General features: G+C 53.9%; 1 protein-coding gene and 1 pseudogene across 1 annotated transcript in view; one reads left to right on the forward strand and one right to left on the reverse strand.

The window, feature by feature from the left end:
* CCDC88C (coiled-coil domain containing 88C) overlaps positions 1-16707 on the reverse strand; it is a 111087-nt gene extending 94380 nt beyond the window's left edge. Inside the window, exons 1-3 of the mRNA XM_024568251.4 lie at positions 16488-16707; positions 15624-15724; positions 9016-9124 (exon numbers count right to left, since the gene is read on the reverse strand). Coding sequence (XP_024424019.3) covers positions 9016-9124; positions 15624-15724; positions 16488-16547 — 270 coding nt within the window. The 5' untranslated portion in view covers positions 16548-16707. The remainder of the gene's footprint in view (positions 1-9015; positions 9125-15623; positions 15725-16487) is intronic.
* Positions 10393-11193, forward strand: LOC139441070 (V-type proton ATPase subunit D pseudogene; annotated as a pseudogene).
* Positions 16708-17239: the final 532 nt, after the last annotated feature.

The raw sequence follows: 17239 nt of genomic DNA on the forward strand, positions 1-17239 counted from the left end.
AGGCCCGAGAATGGGGTGACAGCCCAACTCCCCAGCCCCCACACAGCTTGGCTGTTCTCTTCTGTGACAGGCTCAACAACACACGTTTTTTAAATGAATGGCTGCAAATGAAGAGAAAACCTCAGCAAAAGGTGAAAAGTAGGTACATGATGAGGGGACATGGACCAGAAGCATGAGAAAGTCCAGATTGTAAACGTGAAGTTCTGAGAGGGTCTCTGGGCCCATCGTGTATCGGGCACTTGGGTTTAGTTTGTGCAGAACTGACCAAAGCAAGGTGGCAGCCCAGTGGGACCCTGGGGACACCCTCAGCACCTGGGAGCAAAAGGTAAGCCTCTCTGGAGCTGCCGCTTCTCTGTTAAGACCAAGGAGAGAGCCCTGGCCAGGTGGCTCAGTTGGTTAGAGCGCCGCCCCATGCATCGAAAGGCTGTGGGTTCAATCCCCAGTCAGGGCACATACCTAGGTTGTGGGTTCGATGCCTCATCGGGGTGTATATGAGGGGCAACCAATCCATGTTTCTCCCTCTCTTTCTCTACACCCCCCTTCCTCTCTCAAATCAATGAACATATCCTTGGGCCAGGATAATTAATATTATCCTATTAATAACAAATAACAATTTTAAAAAAGACAGAGATGTGGCTCAGGAACAGAATGGAAACCACCAGCAATTCAAGGTCTGGACGCTAGGAGACAGACAGTCTCTCTGTCTCTCTGTCTCTCTGTCTCTCTCTCTCTCCGCCCCCCCCCCTCCCTCTCCTGGCTGTAAGCCCTCCTGGCCTGGCTGAACTCCAGCTCTGCTAATTGCATCAGGCCCACCTTTCACCCCTTCCCAGTCCCTGCAATTAGCCCTGATTCTCTGCTTCCTGCTTCTGTGGGAAGGGGGGTGCAGGGTAAAGTCTGTTGCCAGCTGCTCCCTGAGTCCCACCCGTGGCCCAACCCCGGAAGTGCTGGTTTCAGAGGTGCCTGAAGCAATCCAGTCCCTTCCTCTGGGGCTTGGCTGGTGTGAAATCAAGCTAACAAGGGGGAGCCCTGGCAGGAGCCCCTCCAGAAGCGGCCCTCCCAGCCTGGCCCACCACACAAGGGTCCTGCCTCAGGACCCACCCCGCCTGCCAAGCTCTACAGACCAGCAGCGAGCCCCCTCCCCACACGAGTGATTGTAGAGAGCTTGGTTTTTAGAATTGGGCAGCTCTCTGGGGCTGTCTCCCTCTCTTACTCCATAGAATGTGGGGACAGTGATTTCTTCTTCACAACAAGGAGGCCAGAAAGCTCCCAGCCTGACTCCCAATGGGCACTCGGTCCTTTTCCCGCAGCCTTCTGACTGGGGCACAGAGCTGGGTCCCGGAGTTCCTGGCTGCCATTCAGTATGCCTGGACAAAAAGGACACCAAGTCCAAGTGGCAGTCTCACGTCTTGCAGAAGCAAACCTGCCTCTGGGAAGGCCTGAGTCCAAGCAGTGCACCTGCCACCAGCGGTCCTCAGCCCCGTCTGCTCCCTCCCTGACCAGCTCCCTCCCTGGACTCCCTCCCAAGGCGTCAGGGGCAAACACCTTCCATTTGGTGTGGAAAAGAACTAGGGTACTTTTGTAAACTGCTCCTTGTAACAGTTCTCCAAGGACTCCAAGGTCTTCTGGTTGAAGTTCAAATTCGTGAGCATGACATCCACCCCCTGGAACTGTGCCACCTGCCAGCCTCACCCACTGTCGCCGCCCATAGCCACTCGGAAGTGACCTGATTAGTCCTCGGGCCGCTACGTGTCTCCATAGTGTGCAGGTGCTGTTGCTCTCCCAGGACACCCCATGCACCCCACTTTCTGCTGGTCTAGGTCCTTGACAATCCTTCAAGATTCAGGTCATGGGTCACCCCGTTGAGAAAGCTCCTGTGTCCCTGTGACGTCCCATGTCCTCTGTCCTCTGCACACACAGGGGTTATAGTGGTCGCTTTACCTGACCTCTCTCCTACCCCCACTAGACATGAGCATCTCGGGCAGGAAAACAGCATTAAGAACAAGAGACAGAAAGAAGATGGGACCCCCAGGGAGCCACACCCATCTCTGAGGCCCCAAGCTTCCTCATCCCACATTTCATCACTACAGGAAAGGCGGGAGGCAGGAAGGAGGGAAGGAGGGGTCCTCGAGTTCCCCCGCCCTCCTCAGGCTCACTTCCCAACACAGTCCGGAAGGTTCTCTCTGGAATTTTAGACTGAAAGCCTTCACAGGGAAGCCTGTAAGGTCCTGGGTCCAGAGTAGACAAAGGACTCCCACTACCGAGATGGGGCCGGGGCACAGGGGCCTCTGATGAACGGGTCCTGGGCCTGGACCCCCCCGCTCACCGCCCTCTTTCACCAGGCCCCAATCACCACTGGCTGTCCTGCTGGAGATTCCAAACTAGCATCCTATGATTCTCCAACCTAAGGCCACCTGACCAGATGCCCAGTAAAAATAATCTCAGACCATCATCCGCACAGCAGCATCAGCCTTCAACAGGGACCGTCGCACCGCAGGACGCACAGGCCAGGAAGGACAACAACAGGCCTGTAAAACAGGCAGTCTGGGCAACAAGTGGCAAAAGTCCTCCAGGTATTCATGCCTTTTGGCCCAGGAATTCCACGCTAGGAACATATCCCAAGGAAATAAGGTCAGTTGTTGAAAAACTTAGGTACCAAGTACGTTCACAGCGGTATTGGTTGTGCTTCTGAGACAGAAGTAACAAACAGCATCAATGACAGCGGTACAGCCACACGGCGAAACGCCACACACACACCAAAATCCTTGTTATGAAAGTTCACTCGGTGGCACGGGAAAACGCTCACTCCAAAGTGGAAAGAAAATTTACAGATAATTTGGCATGAAGGACATCCACACCCTAAACCCCCCCTCCCCTCCCCACACACAGGTCAGAACGCACACACAGCAGGATGTCAACAATGGACCCTAGTGGGTGAGAGAATCAGTGGATTCAATTTTCTTCATATTTCCCAATCTGCCATCAGACAATAATATGTTTATAATCAAAAATCTTACTCCCCCCGCCCCCCCGGCCCCCCAGCCTTTTCTCTTGGCTCCTTCCCTTCAGCCTTGGCTGCCCCGCTTCAGAATGCAGACAGGAGCTACGAAACCCAGCCTATCCGTCTCGCAGCCCTCCTCTCTGACCTTTAAAGTCAGAGGTGGAGCAAGTAATCTCTCCCCTGCAACTTCGACATGATGCCTTATTCATAAAGCAAACTTGGATGGAACCTGCAGATACGGCTCGAGTGGGGTGTAAGCTCCCGTGAACACTGCTCCCGCCCATCAGAGCAGGTCACGCCCACCAAGGGGACTTCACTTTAATGAAACCCGCCAGACCACACGGCTGAGACAGAGCTACGTGCGTTTACTGTGTTCCCACCAGCAATGTCAAATGCACATTTCCTACCATTCTTCCTTTCAAACAAAAGTCTTTCATTTCTCAAACCGAGCATGCACATTTCTAAAGATAATGCTCATGTTTAGTAGTCAGCCCATGCTTATCTCATGCAACGGCCGCACAGAGCTGACGGGTCTCAAAAACAAGCCTGAGTGGGGCAAAGGTCCAGGCAGTGTATGCAAGTTTTATCTAATGATACCACACAGCCCTGGCTGCCGTGGCTCAGCTGGTTGGAGCATCATCTCCTAACCGAAAGGCTGTGGGTTCGATCCCCAGTCTGGGCGCGTACAGGAAGGCAACCAGGTGATGCTTCTCTCTCGTAATCAATGTTTCTCTCCCTCCCTTCCTCTCTCTCTGAAGGCAGTGAAAAAAATCTCCTCGGGTGAGGGTTTAAAAAAAAAAAGATACCACCCAAAGCAGTGTTTGTGTGTATGTATGTGTCCACACACACACACACACACACATACCCCACACACAGCAAGAGTATAAAAACGTGAACTGGATACCCAGCAAGACAACGAGAGGGGTTATCTCCAGGGAGGGAGAACTGGACTCACAGAGGCATACTGGGGACTTGCACCAGCAACACTTTACTTCTTAAAGGTCAGAAACAAGTATGAAAAATACCCACGTGTCATATTCATTTGAGTAAGATACACAGGTGTTCGTTATAACCACTGGTACTGTTTTATTTTTAGTTTCTCAAAACAATGAAGAGAGATTACAGAAGATAAGGCAACCCCAGGCTATTTCTTCTGCTGCTTCTTTTGAGATGAAAAAAAAAAACCACACACACAGTATTTTGGGTCTGCTAAGCCTTCTCACCACGGTGAGAGACCAGAAGTTGGAAGAGCCAAGTTCAAGGGACTCATAAAACAAGACTCCCTGGGGGGCTATAATCCTCAACTCGGTCTTCTCGGGCCATCACATGTGGAATTCCGGGCCCCCAGGGGCCCGTCCCATTCTGACAGATGAGAACCCTGGGGCCCACAGAAGACGCCCCTGTCCCAGGGTGCAGCCAGTGAGGGGAGGAGCTTGAGGGAACTCAGCCCATTTCCCATGTCGGAGTCCGTCCTGCAGGCAGGTCCCTAGATCCATCCAAGGGTCCTGAGTTCAGGACCGACATCCCCCAAAGGTGTGCATCTCCATCAACAGACACGGGATTCATCCAGGTCACCATCCCAAGTGCCTCCCACCAGCATGAAGCCAGAGAAACCTCAGCAATGTCACATGACAAGCGAGCCCTAACTGTCCGGAGAAGAGGCAAGACCACATGTGTGTCCAGGCAGAGAGTGGCAGAGGGATACCATGTACGACTGCCCCCCCACCCCCCCACAAAGAATAAATACCTATCAGCTACATGTTGGGTTTCTGCTGTACTGGCCTTATTTTCCAACTGGCTCCACTATCAAATGAACTTCTGTTTCACAAAAGGGCTCCAGACTCTAATGTAAACCACTGTATAACTCCAAAATTTAATTTAAAAGAAGAGACGCAGATTAAAAAAAAAAAGAGCTTGGCTGCTGAGCCAGTGCAACAGGCCTTGTGTGGCCCTGAGCACAAGGCCCACGGCCAGGCAGCCTGCGGCTGTGCTCCATCCAGGCTCGTCTTTCTTCCAGGCCTCTGACCAGTTAGAGGTGCATGTCCTGGAGCTGGTACCCCCCGATCCCCTCCCCGGCCACTCCCTCAGTGACCCCTGTGGTCACCTTCTCATCACTGCAGCCTCTCCTCCAAGGGCCTCCCTGGTCCGGCCTTCCTGCCCCAGGGCAGATGAGCTGTGTGTCCATCATACGTGATGGAGAGGAGGCACCGGTGAGACCTGGCTGATGGTGCCCCTGCTAGACATCACTAGGAGTGCTCCGTACCCAGCGGCTCCCACGTGCGGCGCATCAGAATCCCCTGGAGGGCCTGTGAAGACAGACTGCAGCCCCTGCTGCTGTGCCCCAGTGGGCTGGGCGTCTTCCTGCAAACTGAAAAGCTGTCAGTTCAATTCTAGGTCAGGGCACGTTCGGAAGGCAACTGATTGATGTTTCTCTCTCTTTCTCCATCCCTTCCCCTCTCTCTCTTAAAACAAAACAAAACAAAACAAAAATACTGCAGGACCTCCACAGCTGGTCTTAGGAGGGCTTGTTAGAAACATTCTTACCGAGTTCCCAGTGATGCTGCTCCCACTGGTCGGGGAACCCCACCCTGAGAACCACCACGGCAGCTCACTGGTTCCGGGGGAAACAGGAAGGATGCAAGACTTGACAACTGGGGAACTTCTGAAAATACAGGTTCCTGGCCCCAACCCCAGAGGGGTCCAAGCAGCAGGTCCGCAGGAGGCCTGGAACCCTGGCCGAGATACCCACGGTCTCAGCCTGAACCTGGCCATGCTGCTTCTCACCCGCCGTCTGTCCTCCAAAAAAGGTTGAGGACAAAGTCTCCACAGGTTTTCAGAGGCCAAACCAGAGCTTCCTTGAATGAAATAAGCCCTTGCTATTTGAGAGGCCCCTGGTCTTCCTCACTGTCCCTGTCCCGTGATGCCTCAGAAAAGGACAGCCAGGGGGGCGGGGGAAGAACCACTGCTTGGCAACCAAGACCCAGGGCTGGACTCTGTGACTTCACGTGGCTACCTGAACAGCCACGGGCAGGAGGGAGTCCCACTCTACTTGGAGGTGACCTCTCGCCCTCCCTGGTCCACAGTAAGGAGTGATGTTTGTCTCGCTTGGTCCAAGCCCTCGTAACAAGGGGACACTGGGCAGTATTACTTCTGCAAAACTTTCCTGCATGTTGCTTCACAATAACAGCCAGTTATGTTTATGCTATAATGTCAGGTGGGAGAGAAAAAAGGCAGGATATGCAATTGTATACAAGGCACGACCTCAGCTGCTGAAACAAAAACTATTCATAGGAGCCCTGGGAGGAAGCCCGCAAACTGCTCCCAGGGATTGTCTCCCAGCAGAGGGATACGGCTGATTTGTTTTTCTTGCTACTTGTTTGTTTTCCAAGCTGTTTAGAAAAAGCGCGCATTACTTGTAGGACCCGAACTTAACTTTATTTTACAATAAATTGGAAGGGAAAAATACACAGCACAACCCTACCCACACCTAACCTATGTCAAGCCGAGAGGATTTCCCTGAGTGGGCAAGACTGGGACCAGGCAGCTCTTCGGCCCGGCCTTCAGCATGTCCTTCAGCAAATGCTGGCTCTGGGCTCCAGCGCGCAGGCTGTAGGCACACCTGCCCTGCCCTCGAAGAGCAAACAGCGCAGAAGCTGAGCGAGGATGCAGGGTCCTCCTTTCTACCTGTCGTTCCTTCTGGCCCCTGAGCGTGGACTGGCCATCTTTTCCTTCCGGATGGTTCCTGTGTTCTGGAGCTCTACACAGTGCCCCAAGAGCAATGAACTGCCTGAAACGCAGCCCGGTCCCCAGCAGTGCCGTGGCCCCAAGGCCCGCCTGGACCTGGAGTGTCAGAACTGTGATCCCCTTCTGTGTGCACCCCACCCGACCACTGAGACCAGAGGGCAGCATCTGTGCGGCCCAACAGCCTGCCCCAGAGCCTGAAACCTCGCCGCCCCCGGGGACCTTCCTCTCTGCCATAAGGGAGAGGTTATTACCTCCCAGCCACACCTAAGGTGGGAGGCCCACCTGTCAAGAGTCCCACGTTGATATCCTCCCTGGTTCTGATTCATCTAAAACTTAGCAAGCGCTGGCTGGGACAGATAAAGGACAGAACTGTCTCGTGCCTCCAGGACTTCCTCCTCCTCAATATCCTTTCCCCTTGTCTCCTTCCCATGACCTTCCAAATTTGGAAACTCAGTTGCCCACCGTAACTCCACTCAGGTGTCTCTTCCTCCAAGAAGCCTTCCTCAACTCCCCCACCCCACCCGCCACGCAACCTGAGTTGGGGGGCTTGTGTCTTGCAATGTCAGCACCAGACACTTCCCCAGGCACTGAGCACACAGCATCCGAAGCACCTGCTTTCTGTAAACGGGAATCAAGCCTGGGGTACCTGCTGAGCAGACAGCCCACTCCACGCCCAGACCCAAGTTCAATGGCAGCACCACCGCCTTTGCCCAGCTCCCCCTGCCTGCCACAAGGGCAGCACTAGCTGAAACCCACCAGCCTACAGCATGCCTGGCTGAGTGTGGCTCCCCTCAGACGGAGAAATGAAGCCACTTCAGCCCCACAGCCTGAGCTCTGCCAGGTCCCTGGCCAACCCCCGGCCTCTCCTCAGCACCACTGGCATGTCTAACTGAAAGGATGGGCTGGTCTGAGCCTCCCAGAGGCCGCTCCCAGGGTCACCGCGTTGTGCTGCCAACAGTCCACAGAGTGAGCACAGGCAGCTTGCCGAATTAGCCGTTTAGGCAAGACACCCAGCACCCCAAGTCCCCTCTCAAGCACTCGACCCCAGTGGGAGGAGGATGGGAACGACCGTCTTGGAAAACCCAGGACCCTGTCTGCCCACCCCCACCCCCCCAGCCACTGCACATTCGTGTGGGGCCAGAAGCACGGGCTCCTGCAGCGACTGCAGCCTTCAGCAGGGGCTGGGCCCTGCGTGCAGCCTGGTGCCCCAGCACAACACCACCGGTTGGCCTGGCTGACCTCGGAACCAGCAGCCACTGCCCCAGGGCAGAGGGGGGATGCTCCTAGTCCCCAAACCAAGACCAAGTTATAGTCTAAGAAGCCGAGTGCTAAGAGCTAAGTCTGGCCAAGATCTCAGAGAAACCCTGGCATGCACCCGGGACTTGTTGTGGAGCTGTGACTGGTTCTCAAACCATGTTCCCTGGGGTGGCAGGAACACACAGGGACACCCTGGCAGAAGAGGAAGGGGCTGGGCAGAGGGCACTAGGGTCCCCCAACCCCCAAGTCAGTCAGTCATTGGACCTCACCTGAGACCTTAGAAAACCTCATATGGGGTGGGGGATGGGGGGAGTTTCAGTGCTAAGAAACAGTTTGAAAACCAGGGCCCTGTGGGGCATTTTAAGTCCACACTGCATCAGTGCCAGCCACATAAGTATCAGAAACATCAAAGATTCTCACCTCGCCTTCCCCAGGCTGGGATGCGCATTTTAACAGCCCTTCCCGTCAGGTCCTCCTGCCCACTGGCTATCTGCTCACGAGGTAGGGTGGGCACTTGACAAGCAGACACTGCATAGGGAACCCCACGGCTCCTGTCTGCAAGCTGGGGGCTTGTTGATTACAGTCCTGGCCCAATGTGACCCTTCCGCCTATCTCCTATCTCCTTCAACCCCTTGAAGTGCAGCTGCACAAGACCCCCCCCACCCCACTGTGCCGATTACCCACTAGGGAGCCCCTCCCAGCCACTCCCCACGTGCCTGGTGCTTGGCATGGCCCGCAGTGAGCCAGGGCTGTTGCCGGGGCCCTCGCAGCACCAGACACAACGCCCTGCACACCGCTTACAGAACATAAACTGGACAAAGCAGAGCAACCTAACATCTGACTCTTCTCACAGCGCAGGAAAAAGATGAGAGGGAAAAAAACACACCAAGCGTCCGCAAACAGACGCCTAACTGTGGGCACCATTTCCTCTGGGCTTCCTGTGGGGAAACCGTTTGAGTGACGACACGGCCACGCCCAGCAGAACTCCAGGGGGACAGACAGCAAACAGCCCTTACCTGGTAGTAGGTCTTAATGTTTCTCACCAAGATGGTCAAGTTCTGAATGCGAAGGTTCACGTCGTTGTTGACGTGCTTGTTGATGCGCTGATTTGTAGGCCTGGGATCTCTGGGGAAGAAGCACAGAATGAACGTGGCACCTCCCAGTGCCTGCCGCACCTCCCTGCCCGGCAGCACGCAGTCCTCCCCCCGTCCAGGCTAGTGTGAGGCTGGGACCACAGTCCTGCCACTGCCCAGCCATGGACCGTAGACAAGCCACACCACCCCGACCCCCACGCCAAGCACCTGGCCCTCCTCGGGCCCTTAGTCGTGTCATTTCCGTTGCCACTGTTAGCAGCACCCATAAACCACCACCGCGTGTCAACGCTGACCCACAAAGTGGCACTGCGTAAAAATCGATAACCTGCCCCCAAAGATGGTTCAAGATCCAAAGGATTGAAAGCGGAACAAACCACAACATATGAACTATCAAGAAAGAAAAAGGGAAAAAATGGTACATTTTCAGATTTAAATAAACAAAAATCATTAATGCCCCACTTCACGTGGGTTCCCATCCTCTCTCCCTCGAGCTGTTCTTGGGCTGGGCCTGCCTGTGGTTTACATTCCAGGGACACAATTCTACCTTGGAAAGCCGACACCTTCCATCTGCGGCACTATACGGTGCACACGAGAGATATCGCCTACGAGAGATGCTGACAGCAGAGACACAAACAATTCACGTGGGAAACCCCCAAAGCGTCCTTCATGTTCTCCTCCCAGGCAAAAGTCAGGTCTAGTTGTACTGAAACTGGAAACCTGAATCAAGAGATTGATAACTTCGCTCATCTATGTACGTACAAGGTGTTTCTCAAAATTCTCAGTGTCCAAAAAGGTTCCCTATCTGAGGATTGCAGACTCAATAGGACGCTCTAGCTGCCACCTCTCTGGCTTTTCCTAACAAAGCCCTCCCAGACGTGTTACGGTCCCAAGACACAGGGAGAGATGGCTAATTCAAATGAGGGCCATCTTCCCGGTTTCATCTGTCATCCGAGCCCTGTGATAAGGGCGCCGGGCCTCCCGGGAGCGGGTATGATGGAAGAGCGGCAGGCCTTTCCTCTTTCTGCAGAAACCCGTCCCTCTCGATAATGAAGGGGGGTTTCGGGAGTTATGGAAATCAGTCTCAATGTCTTGCGGCTCATTTCAAAGTGAGTAAGTAATATGAAATTGACAAATAATCTACAAATAGAAATTTCACATGTCACTGGAAGTACAATTTAAACACACACACACACACAGCTATGTAAAATTCAACCAGGACCCAAGCAGCTGACCGGTAGAGGAAGGCACTGTGGCCGGGCCTGTGGCAGTCACGCCTGCCGGGCTGGGGACCCCAGCCGAACAGTCACGGCCAGAATGTCAGACAAAGACCGGGATGAAATCTTTCCCTCACGAACAGCGCAGACCATGAAGGCTCAAGGAAAAGCAGCCCAGACAGGTCAAAACCTCCTAAAGAAAAAATCGGATGCCTTAACTCTTCGGTGTCGACAGACCCTAAAATGGTAAGGGGTAAAGTGGAAAGAGAAGCTGCCATTTCACTTGCTGAGGTCAAGTTCACAGCAGGGGACTTTAGTACCACAGTTATCCAGAGTATAAACAAAGCCCAAGTGAAAATTCTGGCACTTGGAAGAAAGACAACGTAGCAGGTGTTCCTCTGCCAAGCACTTGAACGTGACCGAGGAACTGACCGTTATGAACTGACCATTACAGCCAGAGGTGGGGAACAACTGGCTACGTTAGAGAGGAATCACACCAAAGCAGCGGAACTTGCGGTAGAACTAGCCCAGCTGCAGCCTTCTTTTGTTACTTCGGAGGAGCCTATTAAGAGAGCCACCAGGCGTGGAAATGCCACTGAACATGCCATCATTCTCCGGATCAAATATACCCTTGCTCATATCATCACAGAGCTGGATGAGCGAGAGCAAGGTGCGTTCTACAGGTTAAAGGAAATACAGAAGAAACAGACTCTCTAGGAAACACCTGAGAAGGACTTGGAGCCACGTGGGCAGCTGGAGAGGTGATGGAGCCTGCCCATCTCTGGCTGAGGAGAAGCATGAGGGTCTTCTGTCTGAATACTCTTTCCTGCTCTGGTCCTTTTCAGAAGCCCTAACGTGGCACCACTTTCGTTCAAAAACTAAATAAATACAATGAAGTTCCACCGTTAAGTAAACACTGGACAGCTACTCTGTGAGTCCCCACACTGCGCTGTGTGCATGCAAAGCCCTTGACACATTACAGGTGACACTCAGCCATTTATTTTGTTCACTCCTCCTGCATTCCCTAAAGTAGGCACACAGGTGCCTTGGGGAAACCAGAGGACATCCTTTCAAGTGTCATGTGACGACATTTCTTATGGTCCCCACATAGTAAGAGTCTGGCCAAGCCATCTGCATGCTACCTGTTTCTCATGGAGCCATTCATTACGGAGAAAATAAAGGTTAACAGTTCAGTGGGAATTAATTTAGGGACAGAGGCGGCATTCAGAATATAAACTGCAGAGGCACTTTTGGCAGCAGAAGTGCGCCCAGCATTGCAAAATAATTTACCTTAAAGACGCAATTCTCCCTTGACTGTAGTGCGTTAAGAGCTAAGAAGCAATTTCATAATGTGACAAATATGCTTCTTAACCTAATAGAATGTAAAGAACACTCAGGGCTTTTTCTGCTTTGCTGTTACTGTGGTCTCAGCTTTCATTTAAGTCAGACGGGCCCACCCTAAGAGCACCAGGGGCCGAAGGGCCTCAGCACGCACGTAGACGCACGCACTTCTCCTAAGTCACTGCACGCACCAGGGGCGGGGCCTGGGCTCTGACCACCTCTGCGTTTGTTCTCACCTGTCCTGAAGAGCAATAGCTAACTGAAGCAACATTCCAAAAAGAGCCTCGGCATCTACTACATGAGTAATTAGATAATTATCATGACTGTTAATTAACACTCCCTCCTTGAAGGCTCTCAGGGCAAACGAAAGGTTATTAGAAACCAAATTGAAACAAAAGGCAACGATGGGTAAGGAAGGCCTGTCCCCGCTCTGCCCAGGACTGCATAGCCCCACCTCTCCCTGCTGCAGGAAACGTCAGTAGGTCGAGAACTGCTGGTTGGTTCCAATCTGAGTCAACTCAAAAGGTGGACACGCTCGAAAGGCCATGCACACCGGCACACGCATGTGCACACACTCAAACCCGATGAGTGGCATTTGTAGGGCATTTTCTACACACAGGATCTTTTCTAACCCTCCCCAAATCTGTAACATACCACCCCCTTACTACAGAGCAGGAAATGGAAGCATAGAGACTTTAAGGTAACAAACCACTACGTGGCAGAGGGGAATTTGAACTTGTCTGCTTGATGCTAGAGCCAAAGCTCTGAGATACCCTTCCTACCAGACAGTAAAAAACGTGTCCAACGTGAATCAGACATCTCTTTTTCCCCTGGGTACCAGCAGGTCCCCGGAGACTCTGCACTGACAGAGGAGCTATTCAGCGACTTTCCCATCCATCTCTGTCCACACCACTCAAAGCCTCACTTTCATTCAGGAATTCGCCTAGACCTGGGCCTCCCCTGAAAGCTGAGCTCACAGGGCTTTCCTGCTTCTAGGTGCTGATGTCACTGGGAAGCCAGGGCCAAGAGACTACTGCCGCAGCCTTCTTCCATTGCCAGAGACAATGCCCAGGTGCCGTCACGTGGGCCCCAGCAGCCTCCATATGGCTCTGAAGTGTTAGGTAACACGCCTCTTATCTGGCTCCAGCACCCAGTTAGCATACTGTTCTCTTTTCTCAGGTCCTCCCAACCTGGGGGAGAATTCACCAGAACAGGTGAGGAGCACATAGTTGCAGCTCCTAGCATGAGCCTTACTGCCAGGGAGCTGACATTTCTCCACTTGGTGGATGTGAAAACAGGTTTAGCTTAAGTACAGGGTCAGGTGTGGGGCTAGGACCTGGGTCTCACTGGGACAGGGCTAAGGCTAGGAATTATGCAGGCATCTAGAAGACTAAGAATATGGGAGAGCAACTGAAGAAAAAAACTCAACTCTTACAGGCAGGGGTGTCACACTCATTTTCACCGGGGGCCACATCAGCCTCGTGGTTGCCTTCAAAGGGCCGAATGGAATTTTAGGACTGTGTAAATGTAACCACTCCTTAACAGTTAAGCGGGAGCTCGGCGCTGCCGCCAGGTAGAAACAAGGTGCCAGGCTGGATAAAACAAGGTGGAGGGCCGGATTCAGCCCAGGGGCCTTGTGTTTGCCACCTGTGTCTTACGGGATGCGTCCAGTCCCTTCTGGATTAAGATGGTGCACACATAAGCGAGTAACACTAACACCTCTGAAGTAGTGGGCACTGCGCTAAATGCTAACACATCATCTCATCGAAGCCTCACAACTATCGCGGAAGGGAGGTCCTTCACTTCCCATCTGAGAGGTCAGGAAACTGGGGTGCTGAGTGGCGGCCGGCCTCGGGCAGCTGACATGAGAGAGGGATCTGGAGTGCGGACCCAGGCTGGCTGCCCATGTGTTCACACTAGGGCTGGAATTTTGTGTGTGTGTAAATTGAACGAGTTTTTACATAGTGTAAAATGCATGTACGTTAAGTTACAACTTGATGAGTTTTTAAAAATGGAACATACTCCAGTCAATATCTAAGAAACTTCTACTCCCCCTCCCAGAAGTCCTCCTTATACCCCTTTCCAGTCAGCCCCTGCCGCACTTCCAAAGGCAACGAATGTTCTCCTTTCTACCACCTGGAGCACGGTTACCCTGATCGCCCAATCAGTAAACTGGGTGCTGCTGGTGCCACGCCCGCCTTCATTTCCTTTCTGGAAAGCCCCCCAAACAGCTTCTCTGCTGTCCCTTTTCTGTGCCTGACCTGGCTGGAAGGACCCAGAAACACAACTTGAGGCCTTAAGACCTGCAAACTAACTAGTCAGCTCCCACATCTAGACTGACACCTTGGCAAATCACAGAGAAGGAAATAACATTTGAAATTGTGCAGGGGAGGGAAGAAACCCTTCAAACTGATTTCGGCCATGGGCCCAGTGTGAAGATGAGCTGGCATTTTTCAAAGGAACGTCCAACAGGCTTCCCTGATTTACAAGCAAGCGGTAAAAGCTTCAGGAATTCCAAAGGTCAGTGAAAAAAAAGAAACAGTCCCAGGCTTTTGTTCTCCCTCTGCCTGGTGTAAAACCTGAATGAAAAGGCTGGGGATACTGCTGGTTGTTTTTAATTAAACAGTCTTGGGCTTGAGTATGGACAGGTTGAAGTCTCACTGGTCACTGACCCAATGGAATCCAGTAATTTTCGGGATCTAATAGAATGGGGGAGGGGCGGGTAACTGCCAGAACTTGACCATGCCACGGGCCAACCCCAGGAAAACTCATTTTCACCAATGTTCTCGGGGAAGTACTGCCGAAGCTAACGAAAGATCGGTCATTTAGAATCTAACCAAACACAGGACTGGTAAGATTGGGAGTGCTTTTGGAAAAAAAAAAAAAAAGAAAAAAAAAAAACAAACCACCACACACACACACACACACACACACACACACACACAAAACCCAAAACCATTAGGACTGAAGTGTCTCTCCCACAGCATGATACCACATGACTTATTAAAACAAAAGCAGCAATGTTCTTGGGAAAATTTTTAAAACAGACCTTTTTAGGTAAGTCTATTTAAACCACTTTCTGAATATGCCAAAGCAAACCGCTCCTGCGTGGGCCACATGAAGCGGATTCTCATTAGCTAAAGGGTGAAGCTTGAACATGACAAGCCGCTTAGCTGCAGGTGAGTAGGTGAACATTAGGATGTTTTATTCTCCTTCAAGTGCCTATGAATCACCCGGACACTAAGTTCCAGCACATCCCCTGCAGTTGCTGAGTTAAAAACAGAATGAAGCAGCAGGAGCCCACACCTACATGCGGCAGGCTGTCAATCACACAGGCTCTGCAAAATTCAGCAACAGGAAAGGATGTGGTCACACACACAGGCTAATGAGTATAACTTCCACCAAGACCCTGCCAAGTTGCATGGTCCAAAGCATTCTGGCTCCCTGTGCCTCTCCTCCCACAGCGGCTTTACATCCAGTTCACGAGAAGCGACTTAACCAACTGCACGTGCTAAGGGGACAACAGAACCCGGAAGATAAAATGAAAGGGAGCGCAGAAACACAGGCATCCTAACCCAGAGTGAAACCTTACTCATACAGAGATGCTCCCGACCCACCCCCGGCACTTCCTGTAACCGGACATTGTCTGTTACAGTTGCTTGCCCACCGAAAAAAGGTTTTTAGTTTCATGGCTTAAACCACATTGAAAGTACCCGAGTTTGAAATTAACTACACTACCTACACCCAGAGTCTGACAGTCCTTCCATTCTAACTCTCCTTCATCAAACAAGCTGCCCACACCCCCTGTCCTGGAATTCTTCACACCCTAAGGAACGGCAGCAAAAAGGCACTAGTACTGAGATATCATGGGCCCCACGTGCAAAGATCCCTCCCACTGCAACCTCGGGTTCCATTTCCACAACCTTAAACTTCCTGAAGTAGCATTTTTGTCTTTCAACCGTGAAAACAACTTACATTTGCAACATGATCTGGTTCAAAAAGATGCCATCCACTAAGTCCATGTACATGGTCAGGCTGTCTTGGTTGCCGCTTCCGAACGGGCCCAAAGTTTTCACCTGCGAGAGGGAAGAAGCGGACAGAAAGGCAGGGAAAGTCACCCCACACGCACGATCTGAAAGCTCTCCAGGGCCAAGGCTGGCGGGGCCCGTGTGGGCAGACGGGGGTCACCCAACGCCCACCCAAGCTTCAGTGGGCACCAAGCCCACCCTTCTCCAGGCCTCTCTCCCTGTCGCGCTCCAGGCAACAGATGCGAGACAGCAGGAGGAAAACTTCCCCGCCAGTTTTCCCCAGCGTCCCAGAAGAGAGAAAAAAAATAAAGGAGCTTTTCAATAAATTTCTCACGTCTCAGATCCATTGAAAATCGCCGCTCCCACCCCAGCCCGTAGACATTCCCACTCGGGGACCCCCAATCCCCACCCGTCACCACCATTCACCGGCTGGTTTGGGTTCAAAAACGACGCGAGGATATCTTGGGGGAGTGGGTCCTTTTCCCGAGTAGTCAAGCCTCAGGGGACGTGGTGACCACTCGGACCCTATCCGCTCCTGGACCCGCAGCCCAGCGCCCCGGCGAGAACAGGTGTACCCACTCTCAGCCCCGGGCCGGCAGCGCCGCGGGGTCCTGAAACCAGAGCGCCGGCTCATGGGCAGGAAAAGCCTCCGGAGCCCGGGGCACGGACCCCGACCCCGGCCGGAAAAACTTGCTGAACCCCGAGTCCTGGGACTGCCCGGGCCCCGGGCCGGGCGGGTCCGTGGCAACTGCGGGCGGGCGGGAGAGGAGCCGGTGCACCAACAATGAGGCGGGGAGCAAGGCGCACTCACCCAGGTCACCAGCGGGCTCTGCAGAAAGAGCTCCATGAGCTCCGAGACGGTAACGTCCATGCTGAGGCTGCGCCCGCCGGCTCCGCGCCCCGCGGCACAAAGCGGCTGTGGCAGCGAGCGGCGGGCGCGGGGCTACGGCGGCTCGCGCCCGGGAGACAAAGGCGGGGCGCGAGCCCACGTTCCACGGCTCTGGCGGCCCCGCGCCCCGCCCGGGGCTGAGGGAAGGGGAGGGCCGGCCTCTCGGGGAGGAACAATGCGGGCGGAGGCCCCGCCTCTTGGCAGCCAGAGGCAGCCGACGCGCCGCCTCGCGGTGCCAGGACCGGGAGTGGGGCTCGGGTTGGGCAGAGCCGGACTGAGCTGGACGCAGGGAAGCGGAGGCGGCCCGCACCTGCGTGAGGGTAGGGGGCTTCCAAGGGGCGGGTCCGGCTGCCCGCACGTGGGCTCGCCGTCGCGCGCCCACGCCGAGCGCAGCCTCCGCGCGCTGGGGGCCCCAGCACGTGGCGCCTTCCTGCGCGCGTGCGTCTTCTGCCAGGCCCCGGTGCAAAGTGCGGCCGTGAGCGCGCGGGCGCTGGTACCCGCCTGTATGTCCTCGGGTACGTGCAGGGGACTGGGGCCTCCTCCTCCCAGAGGTCGCCCCGGCCGCTGGAGGCCGGACACAGCGGAGCCGGCCTCCGAGACTGCGGGCCGCAGGCAGGTGCAGCCCGTCGGCGGTGAGGGGCCGTAGCCCCTGGTACCGCCGAGAGGCCCTGTCC

This window comes from Desmodus rotundus, chromosome 7 (genome assembly GCF_022682495.2).
Source record: "Desmodus rotundus isolate HL8 chromosome 7, HLdesRot8A.1, whole genome shotgun sequence".
Taxonomy (NCBI): Eukaryota; Metazoa; Chordata; class Mammalia; order Chiroptera; family Phyllostomidae; genus Desmodus; species Desmodus rotundus.